Here is a 15,760-nt window from a genome sequence, read left to right on the forward strand (position 1 = left end):
TAGCTGGCGTGTTTTGGTGCTGGCACCGCTGGCAGCGCAGTCTGAGCTATGTAATAACAACATGTAAAGGTCTGTTAGTGCTAATATGAAGTACAGTGCTATTTATAGTGTGAAAACCTGAGGTGTAACCAGACGTAACTGCAATAAATTGTGGAGGAATATTAACATTCTTTCCCTGCCACTTCCTCTTGCACTGGTAGGCCGAGACCAGACCCGAGTAATAAGCCCACAGGTTAAGCCGTCCAGTTCCCAATTACTGTAGGTATTCCTGTACAATGACGCAGCATGGCATTCTCTTGGCATGCTTGTGATAGGTGGGTGCATGGTTGGTGTAATGGTTAGCTTTACTGCCTCACAAGCCTGAGGTCTTCCTTTAGATTTCTGTGTGGAGTTTGTATATTCTCCCCGTGCTTGCGTGGGGTTCCTCCGGGTGCTCCGGTTTCCTCCCACAATCCACAAATATACTGGTAGGTTAATTGGCACCCAAAAAAATTATTCCTAGAATGTCTGTGTGTGAGAGTGTACATGTGGTAGGGAATATAGATTGTAAGCTTCACTGGGGCAGGGACTGATGTGAATGTACTAATATTCTCTGTAAAGCGCTGCGGAAAAAATTCCCCCCCCCCCCAAAAAATAACGAAAAACCCATGTTGACCTTTTCGCGCTTCGACAATTGACACGTCTACCTTTTGCATGCAGTATATATATCTAGTAAGGCGATAGCGACGCTTTGATCCAGACAATGACAAAACCAATATTCAGCAGCCCCAGAAACCTCTGTGACAGATTTTACAGCTCAGTTCTGTGCATCAGACACATGGAGGAGAAACACAGTCCAATAATACACAGTACACACCCTAGGCTGCTGCACATATACATGTGACATACAATATTATCACAGTGTGACTCGCTAGGAAGTGCTGACAATGTAACAAGTGACCTCACATTCCACCTCCTATTACAGTATCGCTGCCCATTTGTCAGATCGCTGCGCTCCCTCTAGCGGACACTCCGTGTAACTGCAATAACTGATTGATTTTGCCACTTGCTGTACAGTGTAATTATTATTATTTATATATCATATATCATTATTAATTAAAGCTACACAATCTATATAACTAAAATGCTTTATATATATTTTGAAAAAATATATATTTATTTATTTGCAGAAGCAGAGAGCAGATATATCACAGCAGCTCATCAGTTAAATTCCTTTCTTGCAAAGGCTTATTTCATGCAAGCAGTGTGTGCCAGCCTCAGCCTGGCATGCATGCATCCCTGTGCCCGGGTCTGCCGCCTGTCGGCGGTTGTGAATGATGAAAATGCAGGTAACCCAAGCTAAGCTCTGGCTGTGAGAAGTGCAGGGTATGATGCAAGGCAGCACAGGAATGACTGACTGAGCCCTCCCCGTCCCATTGCAATGTGATTATCAATGTGTTGCACAAGCCCAGGAGGGAGGCGGGGCCCCATACACTGCGCACACACACACACAGTGTGTCAGGGGGTGAGTCACACAGGAGGAGGGCACAGTGAGTGTGTGTGTCTCTCAGTCACACAGGAGGAGGGCACAGAGAGTGTGTGTCTCTCAGTCACACAGGAGGAGGGCACAGAGAGTGTGTGTCTCTCAGTCACACAGGAGGAGGGCACAGAGAGTGTGTGTACTGTGTCTGATCACACATCACAGGGCTGCAGGAGAGGCAGATGCAACCTGGAGCTCACACACTCTACATCTGCCACAGGCTGCACAGTACCTGAGCCACCAGTACTGAGCACAGTAACAGCTCAGGACCCTCAGCAACAGCACTGGGAACATTATCCACTCAGGACCCTCACCATAAGGACTGGGAACAAAACTACTAAGGACTCTCACCATAAGGACTGGGAACAAAACTACTAAGGACTCTCACCATAAGGACTGGGCACATAACTACTAAGGACTCTGGGCACATAACTACTAAGGACTCTCACCATAAGGACTGGGAACAAAACTACTAAGGACTCTCACCATAAGGACTGGGCACATAACTACTAAGGACTCTCACCATAAGGACTGGGCACATAACTACTAAGGACTCTCACCATAAGGACTGGGCACATAACTACTAAGGACTCTTACCATAAGGACTGGGCACATAACTGCTAAGGACTCTTACCATAAGGACTGGGCACATAACTGCTAAGGTCTCTCACCATAAGGACTGGGCATATAACTACTAAGGACCCTCTGCACCAGGACTGGGCACATAACTGCTAAGGACTCTTACCATAAGGACTGGGCACATAAATACTAAGGTCTCTCACCATAAGTACTGGGCACATAACTACTAAGGAACCTCTGCACCAGGACTGGGCACATACCCCAGCAGGACCCCCTGCCCCAGGACTGGGCACATACCACACCAGCACCCCCAGGACTGGCACATTACGCATGCCCTGGAGGGGCACACAGTGGGCACACTGCTGTATAGGGCTTTGTTCTCCTCGCATCCCCTATGATCGCCAACGTGCACAGGCAGAGCCGGCTGGCAGCATGCAGAGCCCCCCACTCCAAGAGGCTGGAGAGCGATGAGCCTCCGGCCAAGTGCCTCAGGCTCAGTGAGTCTCCCCCGGACAGCGGGTTACTGCCCTCCCCCGGCTCCCCGCACCCCCCATCTCTGCACAGCGCGTCCCCCCAGCACCAAGGACCTACCTGCATAGGGAACTACCTGCTGCTGCCGGCCGGGGACCGGGAGAACGCGTCCAGAGCCCTGAACCTGCACACTGGGGAGGAGCTGCAATGCAAGGTGAGCCCAGGGCACCAGGGTCTGCTGCACCACAAGTCCCAGCCTGCTGAATGCAGAGTCTCGGGAACCCCAAGGGAAAGGGGACATGTTTGTTCAATACAGCCCCATTTGCAAACCCCCCCCCCCAAAAAAAAAAAAAAAAAAACTTCTAAGTAGGACCTAAATAATAGGTGGCCAAATTACTTATAAGTGTAGGACCAGGTCATAGTAGGGCTGTCATATGCACAGCACAGTACCAATACCCAGTGAGCCCTGGGTGCAGTGCTGGGAGGGGGTGCATTCTCATGGTTAACTCCATCTATCCAGGCTGCTTCCTGCACTGCCCCGGGGGGTGCACCGTGATACTGTATGTGGCATGCTGGTACCTCCAGGGAACCCGTCCCTGCTTCCTGCACTGCCCCGGGGGGTACACCGCGATACTGTATGTGGCATGCTGGTACCTCCAGGGAACCCGTCCCTGCTTCCTGCACTGCCCCGGAGGGTACACCGCAATACTGTATGTGGCATGCTGATACCTCCAGGGAACCCGTCCCTGCTTCCTGCACTGCCCCGGAGGGTACACCGCAATACTGTATGTGGCATGCTGATACCTCCAGGGAACCCGTCCCTGCTTCCTGAAATGCCCCGGGGGTGCACCGCGATACTGTATGTGGCATGCTGGTACCTCCAGGGAACCCGTCCCTGCTTCCTGCACTGCCCGGGGGGTACTACCGTGATACTGTATGTGGCATGCCAGTACCTCCAGGGAACCCGTCCCTGCACTGCCCCGGGGGTACACCGTGATACTGTATGTGGCATGACGGTACCTAAAGGGAACCCATCCCTGCTTCCTGCACTGCCCCGGGAGGTACACCGCAATACTGTATGTGGCATGCTGGTACCTCCAGGGAACCCGTCCCTGCTTCCTGCACTGCCCGGGGGGGTACACCGTGATACTGTATGTGGCATGCCAGTACCTCCAGGGAACCCGTCCCTGCTTCCTGCACTGCCCCGGGGGGTACACCGCGGTACCTCCAGGGAACCCGTCCCTGCTTCCTGCACTGCCCGGGGGGGTACACCGTGATACTGTATGTGGCATGCCAGTACCTCCAGGGAACCCGTCCCTGCTTCCTGCACTGCCCGGGGGGTACTACCGTGATACTGTATGTGGCATGCCGGTACCTCCAGGGAACCCGTCCCTGCACTGCCCGGGGGGTACAGCGTGATACTATATGTGGCATGCTGGTACCTCCAGGGAACCCGTCCCTGCTTCCTGCACTGCCCGGGGGGTACTACCGTGATACTGTATGTGGCATGCCGGTACCTCCAGGGAACCCGTCCCTGCACTGCCCGGGGGGTACACTGCCATACTGTATGTGGCATGCCAGTACCTCCAGGGAACCCGTCCCTGTTTCCTGCACTGCCCGGGGGGTACACCGTGATACTGTATGTGGCATGCCAGTACCTCCAGGGAACCCGTCCCTGCTTCCTGCACTGCCCGGGGGGTACTACCGTGATACTGTATGTGGCATGCCGGTACCTCCAGGGAACCCGTCCCTGCACTGCCCGGGGGGTACAGCGTGATACTATATGTGGCATGCTGGTACCTCCAGGGAATCCGTCCCTGCTTCCTGCACTGCCCGGGGGGTACACCGTGATACTGTATGTGACACGCTGGTACCTCCAGGGAACCCGTCCCTGCTTCCTGAAATGCCCTGGGGAGTACACGTGATACTGTATGTGGCATGACGGTACCTCCAGGGAACCCGTCCCTGCACTGCCCGGGGGGTACACCGTGATATTGTATGTAGCATGCCGGTACCTCCAGGGAACCCGTCCCTGCACTGCCCGGGGGGGTACACCGTGATACTATATGTGGCATGCCGGTACCTCCAGGGAACCCGTCCCTGCTTCCTGCATTGTCCCTGAAGATCCCTGTTTAGGCAGCAGCCTGACTTACGCCTGTTACTACCAGTGATCGCCTGCACATTACTAATGGGGTACACACTGCTGCTGTCCATTTACTGCTAATGTGAGCAGCTTCTGACTATCCAGCTGCTGGGAAACTACAAGTCCCAGCAAGCCCTAGCCTATAATAATGAATAATCTTCCTGCAGTCCAGAATGAGCTTCTTACAGCATCCAGCTTGTACATATCGCCGTCACCTTATTTAACCCCATTGTCAGAGAAAGCCATTACTGTAAGCACCAGCGTACGAGTCACCTATACATTCTGCTATCAAAGAGCATATAAGTAACTACGATATGTAGTCACATGCCCCCCCCCCCCTCCTCCTCCCTTACCATGTGCAGTAGTGAAGACTTTAACTACAGTATGTTTTATGGTGACATCAAACAGGTGGTCAGTAATTGCTGAGACCATTTGCTGGCTGCACATGTAATGTGTCCCCCACTTTCCCCATACCAACCCCTGAGCTGAGCATGACCGTGTGCTTGTTATCAGCACTGTCACATTTAACTGGTCTTTTAAATAAATTTGACAAGTTACGTCAGCACAGATGCACCTCTGGTAACCCCGGCCCTGGTTTGCTGCCCACTGCTGTTTCTAGTGAGTAGTGACTGCTCATCTACTGGTAACCCTCACATTGGTAATACGCCTTCACGGTTCCTGTACGCTGTAAATAGAGGAAGCGTTTTGCATTAATGCGGCGGGCATATGTCAGGTGTGCTGTAGGCGTGTGCAGTGTTCTACATTTTAAATGCCTTTAAACCAGCAGTTTACAGCAAAATGACCGTTACCTGTCTTATTTTACAGGTGTTCCCCTTGAAGCACTACCAGAAAAAAATCCAGCCTTATATCCACCTGCCCTGGCACCAGAACATCACTGGGATTGTCGAAATCATCCAAGGGGAGTGCAAGGCTTACGTGTTTTTCGAGAAGGAGTTTGGAGACATGCACTCGCACGTGCGGAGCTGCAAGCGGCTGGGCGAGGATCAGGCGGCCAAACTCTTTAAGCAGATCATCAGCGCCGTGTCCCACTGCCACCGCTCTTCCATCGTCTTAGGAGACCTCAAGCTGAGGAAGTTTGTGTTCTCCGACAAAGAGAGGTGAGGCATCACCCTAGACGTGCAAACTGGTCTTAGGCGCCAGGAACCTGGGCCAGAGAGTTGTCAAAACCGTACCTGCCGCCTTACACACCATGGAGGCGGCGAGGCAGGAAATTGCCACCTGTCTGTTCACTGGGAACCAGTGACATCACTAGTGCCTCACGCCTCAGTGACATCACCCGCTTTCAGTGAATTAAGCAAATGCTAACCACACTCCGCTGTGTCTCTATTTGGGCACAGGTGCCATGCTATGTAAGGAAGCTGGTATGACTTGCCTCGTTCTACCATTCTACCATAACAAATGGCACTACGGTTTGGTCAACAAACCACATGTGTCCACCACCCCCTGCCCCCCACCCTCTTCCCGAGTCGTTGCCAAATATTGATCTTTCCATTAGTCTGTGTTTGTTCGGATTGTTTACAGTAATATCGTCCATAGCAGAACAGGATGCCCCCCATCCTACTGCATGCAACGCCACCTGTGTCCACGTAGCAGTAGGTGGTCCTGTGTACATGCTAACTCTGTGTGTGCACAACAGAGGAACAGCCCAGCAGCAGCCATACATTGTGATGGAACATTGCATTCCACCGACAGGTGTTCTGCACAGCGGAGCACGTTAAAGCGATTGCACTGTTTGGTTTTTACACCTCAGCAATCTGTAACATCTGGTAAACTGGGAGAGAAGTATTGTCGCACCGTCTTCTTACCCTGCATGTTTAGATTGTCAGCTCTTGCAGTCAGAATCCTGGACACCTCCGATCTGACATCAATGTATAGTCAGAACTATTTTAACTGGTGTCAGCGGGAAGTGCTGCGACTGCGTCATCACAGGATGTATCTGATCATATCCCAGTCCAGGACCAGGCGTAGATGTAGAAGCCCAGTGATATATTGCAGGAGGTATTAGATTCCCAATCGCCAAATCCACTCCCAGCTGCTGAAATACATTTTGTCCGCGGTGTTCCATCTGGGGTATTTACAAATGTCACGTCACTGGTATGTAAGCCGACGCAGAGAGGGGCGAGCAGCCAAAAGCAGAGGGGAGGGGGGAGCTTGCGGTCGGGAGAATGATTTCAGCGGTCGCTTTTAGACATTTGGCCAGATGTAATTTTGAATGTCACTTTTTATATCCATGCAAGGTGCAGTGAGCCAGGACTGGTATGCAAGGGAGGGGGGGGGGGGGGGGGGGGGGGGGGGGGGGGCTGGGGGGGGGGGGGGAATCACTGTAAATCTAGACCAGTTTGAAAGGACATTTAAACTGCACATAGCCCAAGAAGTTTCCATTCCGCAGCACAGCAGTGGTTCCCTGTATGGGTGACCGATATTATTTAGCTAATCCCCGCAATATATAACTGTGATGCTCTTCTTATTCTTCGTCAGTAACTTAAAGAGGGAACATTGTCTAATTATTGAAATGAATAATGTAGGTCTCGGTTACGTAAACGTCACGGTACAGTGAAATGTTCCCCAGGATTTAGTAACCGGAGGGTTAAGCAATTTGTGGCTGGAATTTTGTATATCGCAAGCACAGGTGCTAGGTTATTAGTGTGGTGCCGGACGATTGCTGCCAGTTTCTAGGCCCGCTTGAGTCATTTTTTCCATCCGCTGTGCTAGAGATACTCTGCTCCACGGGAGTTCTGGTTGAGGGCACCCCCCTCCCCCAGCACACATCCTGACTTCCTAGGCAGCTGTCTAGAACCGATCACCGATGATATCCTCTCATGATGATTAAACACTGGGTTGGCGTGACCAGTTATGACCTACTGCATGTTGGTCTGGTGATGATCATCACATGGAGGATATGAACTGCAATCTGATTATTACCAAAGAGGGTTTTCTGAACTCGGTTTATCTTGTCTGTTGCACAGTCATTATCGCAAGCTCAGTCTTAAGAGTCTTTCCTTCTTTTTCAGGACCCAACTGCGGTTGGAAAGTTTGGAGGACGCGCACATCATGAAAGGTGAAGATGACGCCTTGTCAGACAAGCACGGTTGTCCGGCTTACGTGAGCCCAGAGATTCTGAACACCACAGGGACTTATTCTGGGAGGGCTGCTGATGTATGGAGCCTAGGGGTGATGCTTTTCACTCTGCTGGTGGGACGTTACCCTTTCCATGACTCGGACCCCAGCTCCCTCTTTTCAAAAATACGACGTGGACAGTTCTGTATCCCCGATCATGTCTCTCCCAAAGCCAGGTGCCTTATTCGAAGCTTGTTGAGAAAGGAACCCAACGAGAGACTCACAGCCGATGAAATCTTATTACACCCCTGGTTTGACGCCGCATCTCAACCCAGTTTGGCGGACCAGGAACCGAGTAACACTGACCAACTGGTGCCCGATGTCCCACAGAACTGTGAGGACCTAGACTCCTTCTTCTGCTAGCTTGCCCTGGGGCAGGTCATCGTCTCTATAAGTGCTATACCCGGGACTGGTAACCAGTCTTAGAGCCCATGAAATGGTGGCGTGGAAGCCAAGCTTGTATATTACACTTTACCTAAGTACCCTTCTGACTTTGCCAACAATTATCCTATTGCAAAAGCTTCTGCTCTGGGAGCTATTGTGTGTTCTAAAATTCTATAATGGTGCTTAATCCAGGAGGTATAATGGTAGGGACTCAGGGGGGAGATGTATCAAAGGTTGGAGAGAGAGATAAAGAACCAACCAACCAGCTCGTAACTGAATATTTTCAAGCACAGCTTGGGAAGTGGCAGAAGGCAATTGGTTGGTACTTTATCTCTCTCCAAGATTTGATGCATTAACCATTGAAACAGGTCTTAGGTGGAATGCAAATGGTGGATAACAAAACGCATCTTCTATTACATTTTTTCTTCAAACAATGCATCATATTGGTGTTTTATAGACAATCTAATGTTACCAAATAGTACCAGTCGGGGGGGAACAGGCCTCAGACTTGGCACGCATTCGGCTTTTACTTCCCCACAGTTTTTGTAAGGGAGACTCAGCTTATTGTTGAATTTTTCAGTCAGAAATGGCGACTTTTTAGTCAGAAATGGTGACTTTTCAGTCAGAAATGGCGACTTTTCAGTCAGAAATGGTGACTTTTCAGTCAGAAATGACATAACAAGGTCAGGAATTGTCTGCTGACCTGCAGATGTATTGGGCAATAGATGACTCAGTGCATTCTGGGTATTTTAGTTTTGCTCACCACATACTTACTGAATCTAAGGCATAATAACTAACAGCATATTTCCCACCACGGCCACGACAGGCCATTGGTTCTTACTTGGGTATATTACAATACGGCCCGGACACCTTAAGGGGCTAGGCCCCAGCGAGCTTTCACAGGAGTAAAAATGGCATATATATACCTCATGTACTTTATTTTTCTGCTCACAGAGCCATACATTTCACAGGTTCAGTACTGAATAACTTATAAATTAAGTTTTCTTTTTATATATTTTTTTAAATATACACTCTGTGATGTCTATACTTTTTTTTTTTTACGTGAAATTAATAGTTTATCAATTCTTTTTATATTAACATTTAATTCATTAGTGAATCAAACATTGCTCAGGATGATGGTATGCAGTAACCACAGCATCCAATCGGCAGGGCCGTAGACAGCCTGGATGGGCCCCTGGTACCCACTCGACACCACTGTCAATCGGGTATTGTCTTATAGCTGTGTATTGTAGTGTGACTAAAGAAAGCTGGTGCCTGATTGGATGCTACGGCACCTGCACCATTCCCTGTTATAAGATGGTGCTTTCGCGCCCTGCTGTATAAGAGTGTGATCTTATACAACATTTTTGGGAGGTTTGGGTGACTATTAGGCCCTGCTGGCAGCGAAGTATTTTTTTCTATCTCTAAGCCGTAAATAAAAAGATCAGACAAAAACAAATCCCAATATTAATCAGCCATTGTAATGTGAATAACTGTTGGCAAAAAGCATCTGTCAAAATAAAAGAAGGCGACAGAAAATCGTGAGAGACCCACAGAGGCCTCAGGACCTCCTTTTGCACTAACTGCCTCACGGTTGTCCCAACCTGTATCTGTGATACGCTGTACATAGAAGAGTCTGTAAATAATGACAGTAAGCGTTTGCTTAAAACAGAATTGAATAACACTATGTTGTGTAAATATGTGGAAACAAAAACCCTAATTACAGTAAAATTTGTAAAGTACGTTGTAATAAATATTTTTTTTTTAATCCTGTGTTCTGTCCTGTTGTTTGTCTTGTTGGTAGACCCGTGCAATCCTCATTTTTGGTGCAGTTTGCCCTCATGATTAAGGTTTTTCTGCCCCCACTACACAGTGGTGGTGGCAGCCATATTGGAGACGCCAATATGACGTTGTCCGCACAGTGTGGCTAGGGATGACGATACTGCAAGCAGCCATCGATATTGACATACTACAGTATGTGATAGATGACCATTGTAGTTTTACCTATTGATGGTCATTCATTCTCTCTGACTGACTGGCCCCATAGGCCAGTCAACAAGGGGGTGGGGCTTCAAGAGTGTCGGGGGCAGAGCTATGCTCAGTTTCCTAGCAACTTGGTAAAAAAAATTATTTGGTTCTGCGGTGCCATCGATGGAAGCAAAAGTATTCTACATTGGCCATAAACCATCGATAATTTAGAATCATCGATGGCCGGTGGCCATTCCTAACGAGGGGCAAGTGCAGGGTGCTGAAACACATGCTGCACAAAGCCGCAATACAGGGGGTATGATGATGGCTCTGTGGCCATCCGCTGACACGCAGCTTAGCACTATGGACCTTATTCTGGTTCACACGCAGCACTGCAAATTTCGCAGCAATTTCCCTTTAATAAGAGCCATTGTTTGGCAAAAGTCTGTATTATCGGCCCCTGCTTTCTGCTAAGGAACCAATAAGAGGAAGGACCTATAGTCACTCATACACACCTGAAACTCACATGCACCTGACCAGCCAGTGGCTCAGTCTGGAGATTTACATGATGTGAAACTGGAATCATGAGACCGTACATCATGCAGGTTACCAGGCAAATATTATAAACCTGGATTATGTTCTCTGCCTCTGAGTGTTGTAGCTATTTCCGGAACAAGTCATGCAACCGCAAGTACAGCATATAATCGGCTACCAAGCCAGTCCTTATCTAGTATTTTATTACCTTAAAATATGGCAGCACTCATGAAGCAACTTATATAAGTGGACACAATGGGGGAAACGTAATAGGATGAGAGATTCAGAAAGTGAGAGATTTGGTAAGAAATCTCCAGGTTTTTTAAAGCGGCAATCATTTACACAGCAAAACCAGTTTGATGTTGCAGTGTAAATGATTGCCGCTTAAAAAAACCCTGGAGATTTCTTACCAAATATCTCACTTTCTGAATCTCTCACCCTATTACATTTCACCCTTTGCCTCAATGGAAGGCAGTAGAGTTCACCCTGTAACATATTAGCACATGCAACCAGGTTTAGTAGCTTTCCCCATATCCCCCACCTGTCATGTCAGCTGCCCATTACAGAACACATACCTAGCTGGTATCTCTGCTTCATAGGTCTGGCATGATTGTGTATCACATACAGTGGCATCAGGGTTCTCTCTACACTTATTTATCTATCCTATAAAAGGGAAGAAAATCTGCTGCTGAGCACCGCTTGTCCTTACTTCCAAACTTGGCTGCAAGGTGCATAGGGACAGGTATCAGTTACGTGTTCCAAGTGCAAAGGAATCCAGGCTGAGTAATCAGCTAAGAGCGGCCGCTGGCCTGTGCATCGCAGGGAGCTCAGCATTCCTGTGGGGGAAATGTGACCCCAGGAAGAGGAATACTGACCTTACTACTGTAATCTTTGCCCCCGGTGCATATAACCAAAGTGACATTTAGCATATAATGGCTGCACATTTCTACCTGGCCAAACAGATGCAAATTTATATTTGCATGCAGGGAAAATATGCACTGACTTTGCATGTAGCTCCCAGCGACCGGGCGGCTTTATATTAAGAACTGCAATTAAGGTTTGAGCTAGGATGTGGAAGGGGAGGTTCAATTAACAGTGGGCCTCCACCAAAATCTCTCAAGCTGATATAATAATAGAGGTGCAAGACAAAACCATGCTGCACTACAGGTGGGGCAGATGTAACAGGTGCAGAGAGAGAGAGAGAGAGTTAGATTTGGGTGGGGTGTGTTCAGGCCAAAATCTATATTGCAGTGTAACAATAAAGCAGCCAGTATTTACCCTGCACAGAAAAAATATAACCCCTCTCCCAAATATAACTCTCTCTGATCTTGTTACATCTGCCCCACCTGCAGTGCATGGGGTTTTTGCCCAGTTATGTCCTTTCACAAAGCTGAATCAGGCCCACTGGCATTAGCATATAGTGTGAGAACATGTTACTGGCATCTGCGCCCTATGTTTGGGCGGGATACGGTCATTTGGTCTACTGCATTATGGTCGACAGTCATTAGGTCGAATCCATTAGGTCGACATGCTAAAAGGTCGACATGACTCTAGGTCGACATGGGAAAAGGTCGACATGATTCTAGTTCGAAAGGTCATTAGTTCGACAGGTCATTAGTTCGACAAGGTCATTAGTTCGACATTGTCTATGTCGACATTCACAAGGTCGACATGGAGTTTTTCACTGTTTTTTGAGCCAACATGTGCCGACAGGCGGTATTTCATGCCCTACCATCCACTAGGGCGTGGTGGGAGAATAAAATAGTGTGCCGAGCGTAGCGAGGCACCGTGCCCGACGCATTGCGAGCGCAGCGAGCGATGCGAGGGGATGCAGTGCACTTTAAACTGTGTCCATGTCGACTGTGTTGACATTCAGGTAAAAAAACAGTGAAAAACCCCATGTCGACCTTGTGAATGTCGAAATAGACAATGTCGAACTAATGACCTTGTCGAACTAATGACCTGTCGAACTAATGACCTTTCGACCTAGAATCATGTCGACCTTTTCCCATGTCGACCTAGAATCATGTCGACCTTTTAGCATGTCGACCTAATGGATTCGACCTAATGACTTTCTACCATAATGCAATAGACCAAATGATCCCAACCCGTTTGGGCAGTTGTGGCATCTGGTCCTCTCCGTTAATACAACTGTGGCCTGCGGTATAGAATATATAGGGGCTTGTGCAAAAAAAAAAAAAACGTCAGGCACATTATGGGTTAACCAAAATTCTGTAAATGTTCTAAACTCCTGGAATTTGTGCTGTCCCCAGGGAGGAAGACGAGTAACCCGAGTACGTTGCCCGTGGCACATGACCACCACCCCGAATGCTTACAGTAATAGGCAGCCTATGTGAGGAATGCGGCAGAAAAACAGCGATGAGCTGGTGTAACGTCAATGCTGCCCAACTGGCTGGGAGCGTCCGAACACTGCGCTCCTCTGTGCGCGCTCAGGAGGGTCGGTCACATGGCTGTTACTTTTACGGTCAGGAATTCCTAGAGGGGATGGGGAAACAAAACTTGTCCAAACAAAGTGTCCTAATTGTCCAGCCCTCATTACCTAACATTAAATACACTGTGGAGGTCATTCTGGTTGACTCGCATAGCTGCGAAATTCAACTAAACGCCGCACGAACACCCGCCCACCGCACGCACGCCAATTTCATCTGCACGCATGTGAATGGATGTTTTGCATAAAAACGTATTCGCACCTTGCGCACGTGGAAAAAATAATTTGATGGTCACCAACCTTCGAATGCTTTCTAAGGCGTTCGCAAAGCGTTCGCAAAGCTAAGTCATTCTCTGGTGACTTAGATATGCGGTGCCTTAGTACGGGAAGACATCCGGTGATGTCATCTGCCCGCCCCCTGTGAGGTCCGGGCAGCTCGGGTCCAGGGACAGGCAGTGGGGATCCAGGGACAACCAGCGGGGATCTGGGGACAGCCAGTGGGGCGTCCGGGGACAGGCCGCGGGGTTCCGGGGACTGGTGTAGCCACTGTAGCGGCAGCAGGGGGGGGGGGGTGTCGCTCAGCCTCTGGCGCCAGGGGCAAGGTGGTCATTTGATGGGGGGGCGAACAAATGACTGCCTTGCCCCGGGCGCCGGAAACCCTAGTTTCGGCCCTGCCATCACCATCGCTCATTGTTTAAAATTCGCAACGGGTAATATGAATTAGAATTACCTCCTCAAAGTGTACAGATAAACCATAAACTGTAACCTAACCCCAGTCTCTAGGGGTAAGATGTATCAAACCATGGACTATGGGTAACTATAAAGTACCAATCTATTAGCTCCTAACTGTTATTTTTCGAACTCAGCCTGTAACATGGCAGTTAGAAGATGATTGCATGGTACTTTATCTCTGTCCACTTGATTGTTCTCCATGCCGGTCCTGGAGCTCTACCAATGGTCCACGTTTTCCAAATCACCTAGCTGGTGCACAGGTACAGTAATTACTGATACACCTTTCAGACCGCACTTATTACCGGGTAAAATGCTGTTTTTTTACCGTATTAAAACGGTAATATGTGCGGTGTGAAAGGTCCGTTTTGAATTTACCGGTTCAAGAAAACCGGTAATTCAAAACGGTTAAAAAGCAGGGTCCTACCCATTTCAGTGTCCCTCTGTAATGTGATGGGACAAAACGGCATTGGAATGGTAATACCCCTTTCAGACCGCAGTTAAACAGGTAAAATACCGTTTAAGATATGCAGTGTGAAAGGGGTTAAGGCTGCCTGACCCATCTTTAAAAACGTTTTAAATTACCGGGTCAATGCCATTTTTGCGGTGTGAAAGCAGCATAACTGTCACATTTCCCAGACTCCCTAGCTGATGTACAGCTGTAGTCATTACTAACTGTCACATTCCCATACTCCATAGCTGGTGTACAGGTGCAGTCATTACTAACTGTCACATTACCCAGATCACCTAGCTGGTGCACAACTATAGTCATTACTAACTGTCACATTTCCCAGACGCACTAGCTGGTGCACAACTATAGTCATTACTAACTGTCACATTTCCCAGACTCCCTAGCTGGTGCACAGGTGTAGTCGTTACTAACTGTCACATTACCCAGATCACCTAGCTGATGCACAACTATAGTCATTACTAACTGTCACATTTCTCAGACTCCCTAGCTGCATACTTGCCTACTTTCAATTTAACCTCTCCGGGAGAAGCCCGGAGAGGCAACACATCAGGGGGGCGGGAGCAAAGCTGACATCACTTGGCCCCGCCCCTCATGCCGGAAAACTCCTTGATTCGTGGGCCTCGATCACATCATTTTAGCCCCGCCCCCTCTCTGCGGACCCGCGATTTCAGGTAATTAAACCAGCGGGCAAGGGGGAGCGGGGGCTATCTCTAGAAAGCAGGAGACTTGCCCACCTTCCCGGGGACCGGGAGAAGGAGACAAATTCTGGGAGGCTCCTGGCCATTCCGGGAGGGTAGGCAAGCCTGCCTAGCTGGTGCACAGGTGTAGTCATTACTAACTGTCACATTTCCCCAGACTCCCTAGCTGGTGTACAGGTGTAGTCATTACTAATTGTCACATTTTAAAACATGCTGCATTCATTCCTACCATAGGCTTACCTCCCAACATCATACCTCCCAACTTTAAGGAGGGAGGAGGAGGAACACTCTCGCAATGCTCCAGTGAGGCCATGCCCCCGTTTTCGGCACTGTGGCAGCATGAATAGACACTGGGTGACAGGGGGGACTCCCAACTGCCTCCTCCTGCTGTAGGACACTGCCGGCCCCGGGCGGGACAGGGGAACTTCCCCATAAATGGGACGTTCCCACAGAAACCAGGACAGTTGGGAGGTATGCATGACCCTCCCCAGGAGGGTAAGAACGCTCTGCTCCTGGACTTCCCTCTTAACTTATGACCTGTGGTGAAACACTTTTCTTAATACAGCAATGGCAGGTAGCACTTGTTATACTGTACATGTAATCAGACCTAACACACAGTGGCTGACCAGGGCATTGTTACTATTACATTGATCCCAGCATTTATCTAGAGCTCTAT

The 15,760-nt window shown here is 49.0% G+C and overlaps 1 protein-coding gene across 1 annotated transcript; it reads left to right on the forward strand.

The window, feature by feature from the left end:
* Positions 1-1,528: 1,528 nt before the first annotated feature.
* On the forward strand, positions 1,529-10,002 carry TRIB1 (tribbles pseudokinase 1). Its single transcript, XM_083144836.1, has 3 exons — positions 1,529-2,783; positions 5,538-5,830; positions 7,745-10,002. The coding sequence occupies exons 1-3, from the start codon at positions 2,493-2,495 to the stop codon at positions 8,211-8,213; spliced, it is 1,053 nt and encodes a 350-aa protein (XP_083000962.1). The 5' UTR covers positions 1,529-2,492; the 3' UTR covers positions 8,214-10,002.
* Positions 10,003-15,760: the final 5,758 nt, after the last annotated feature.

The sequence above is a fragment of the Crinia signifera genome, chromosome 5, assembly GCF_055691185.1.
Source record: "Crinia signifera chromosome 5, ASM5569118v1, whole genome shotgun sequence".
Classification (NCBI taxonomy): domain Eukaryota; kingdom Metazoa; phylum Chordata; class Amphibia; order Anura; family Myobatrachidae; genus Crinia; species Crinia signifera.

Excerpts from the sequence above, each read along its gene's own strand:
- TRIB1 (XM_083144836.1), top strand. The coding sequence starts at position 2,493 with ATGATCGCCAACGTGCACAGGCAGAGCCGGCTGGCAGCATGCAGAGCC. Across the intron at positions 2,784-5,537 it reads GGGAGGAGCTGCAATGCAAG|GTGTTCCCCTTGAAGCACTA; the intron begins GTGAGCCCAGGG and ends CTTATTTTACAG. Across the intron at positions 5,831-7,744 it reads GTGTTCTCCGACAAAGAGAG|GACCCAACTGCGGTTGGAAA; the intron begins GTGAGGCATCAC and ends CTTCTTTTTCAG.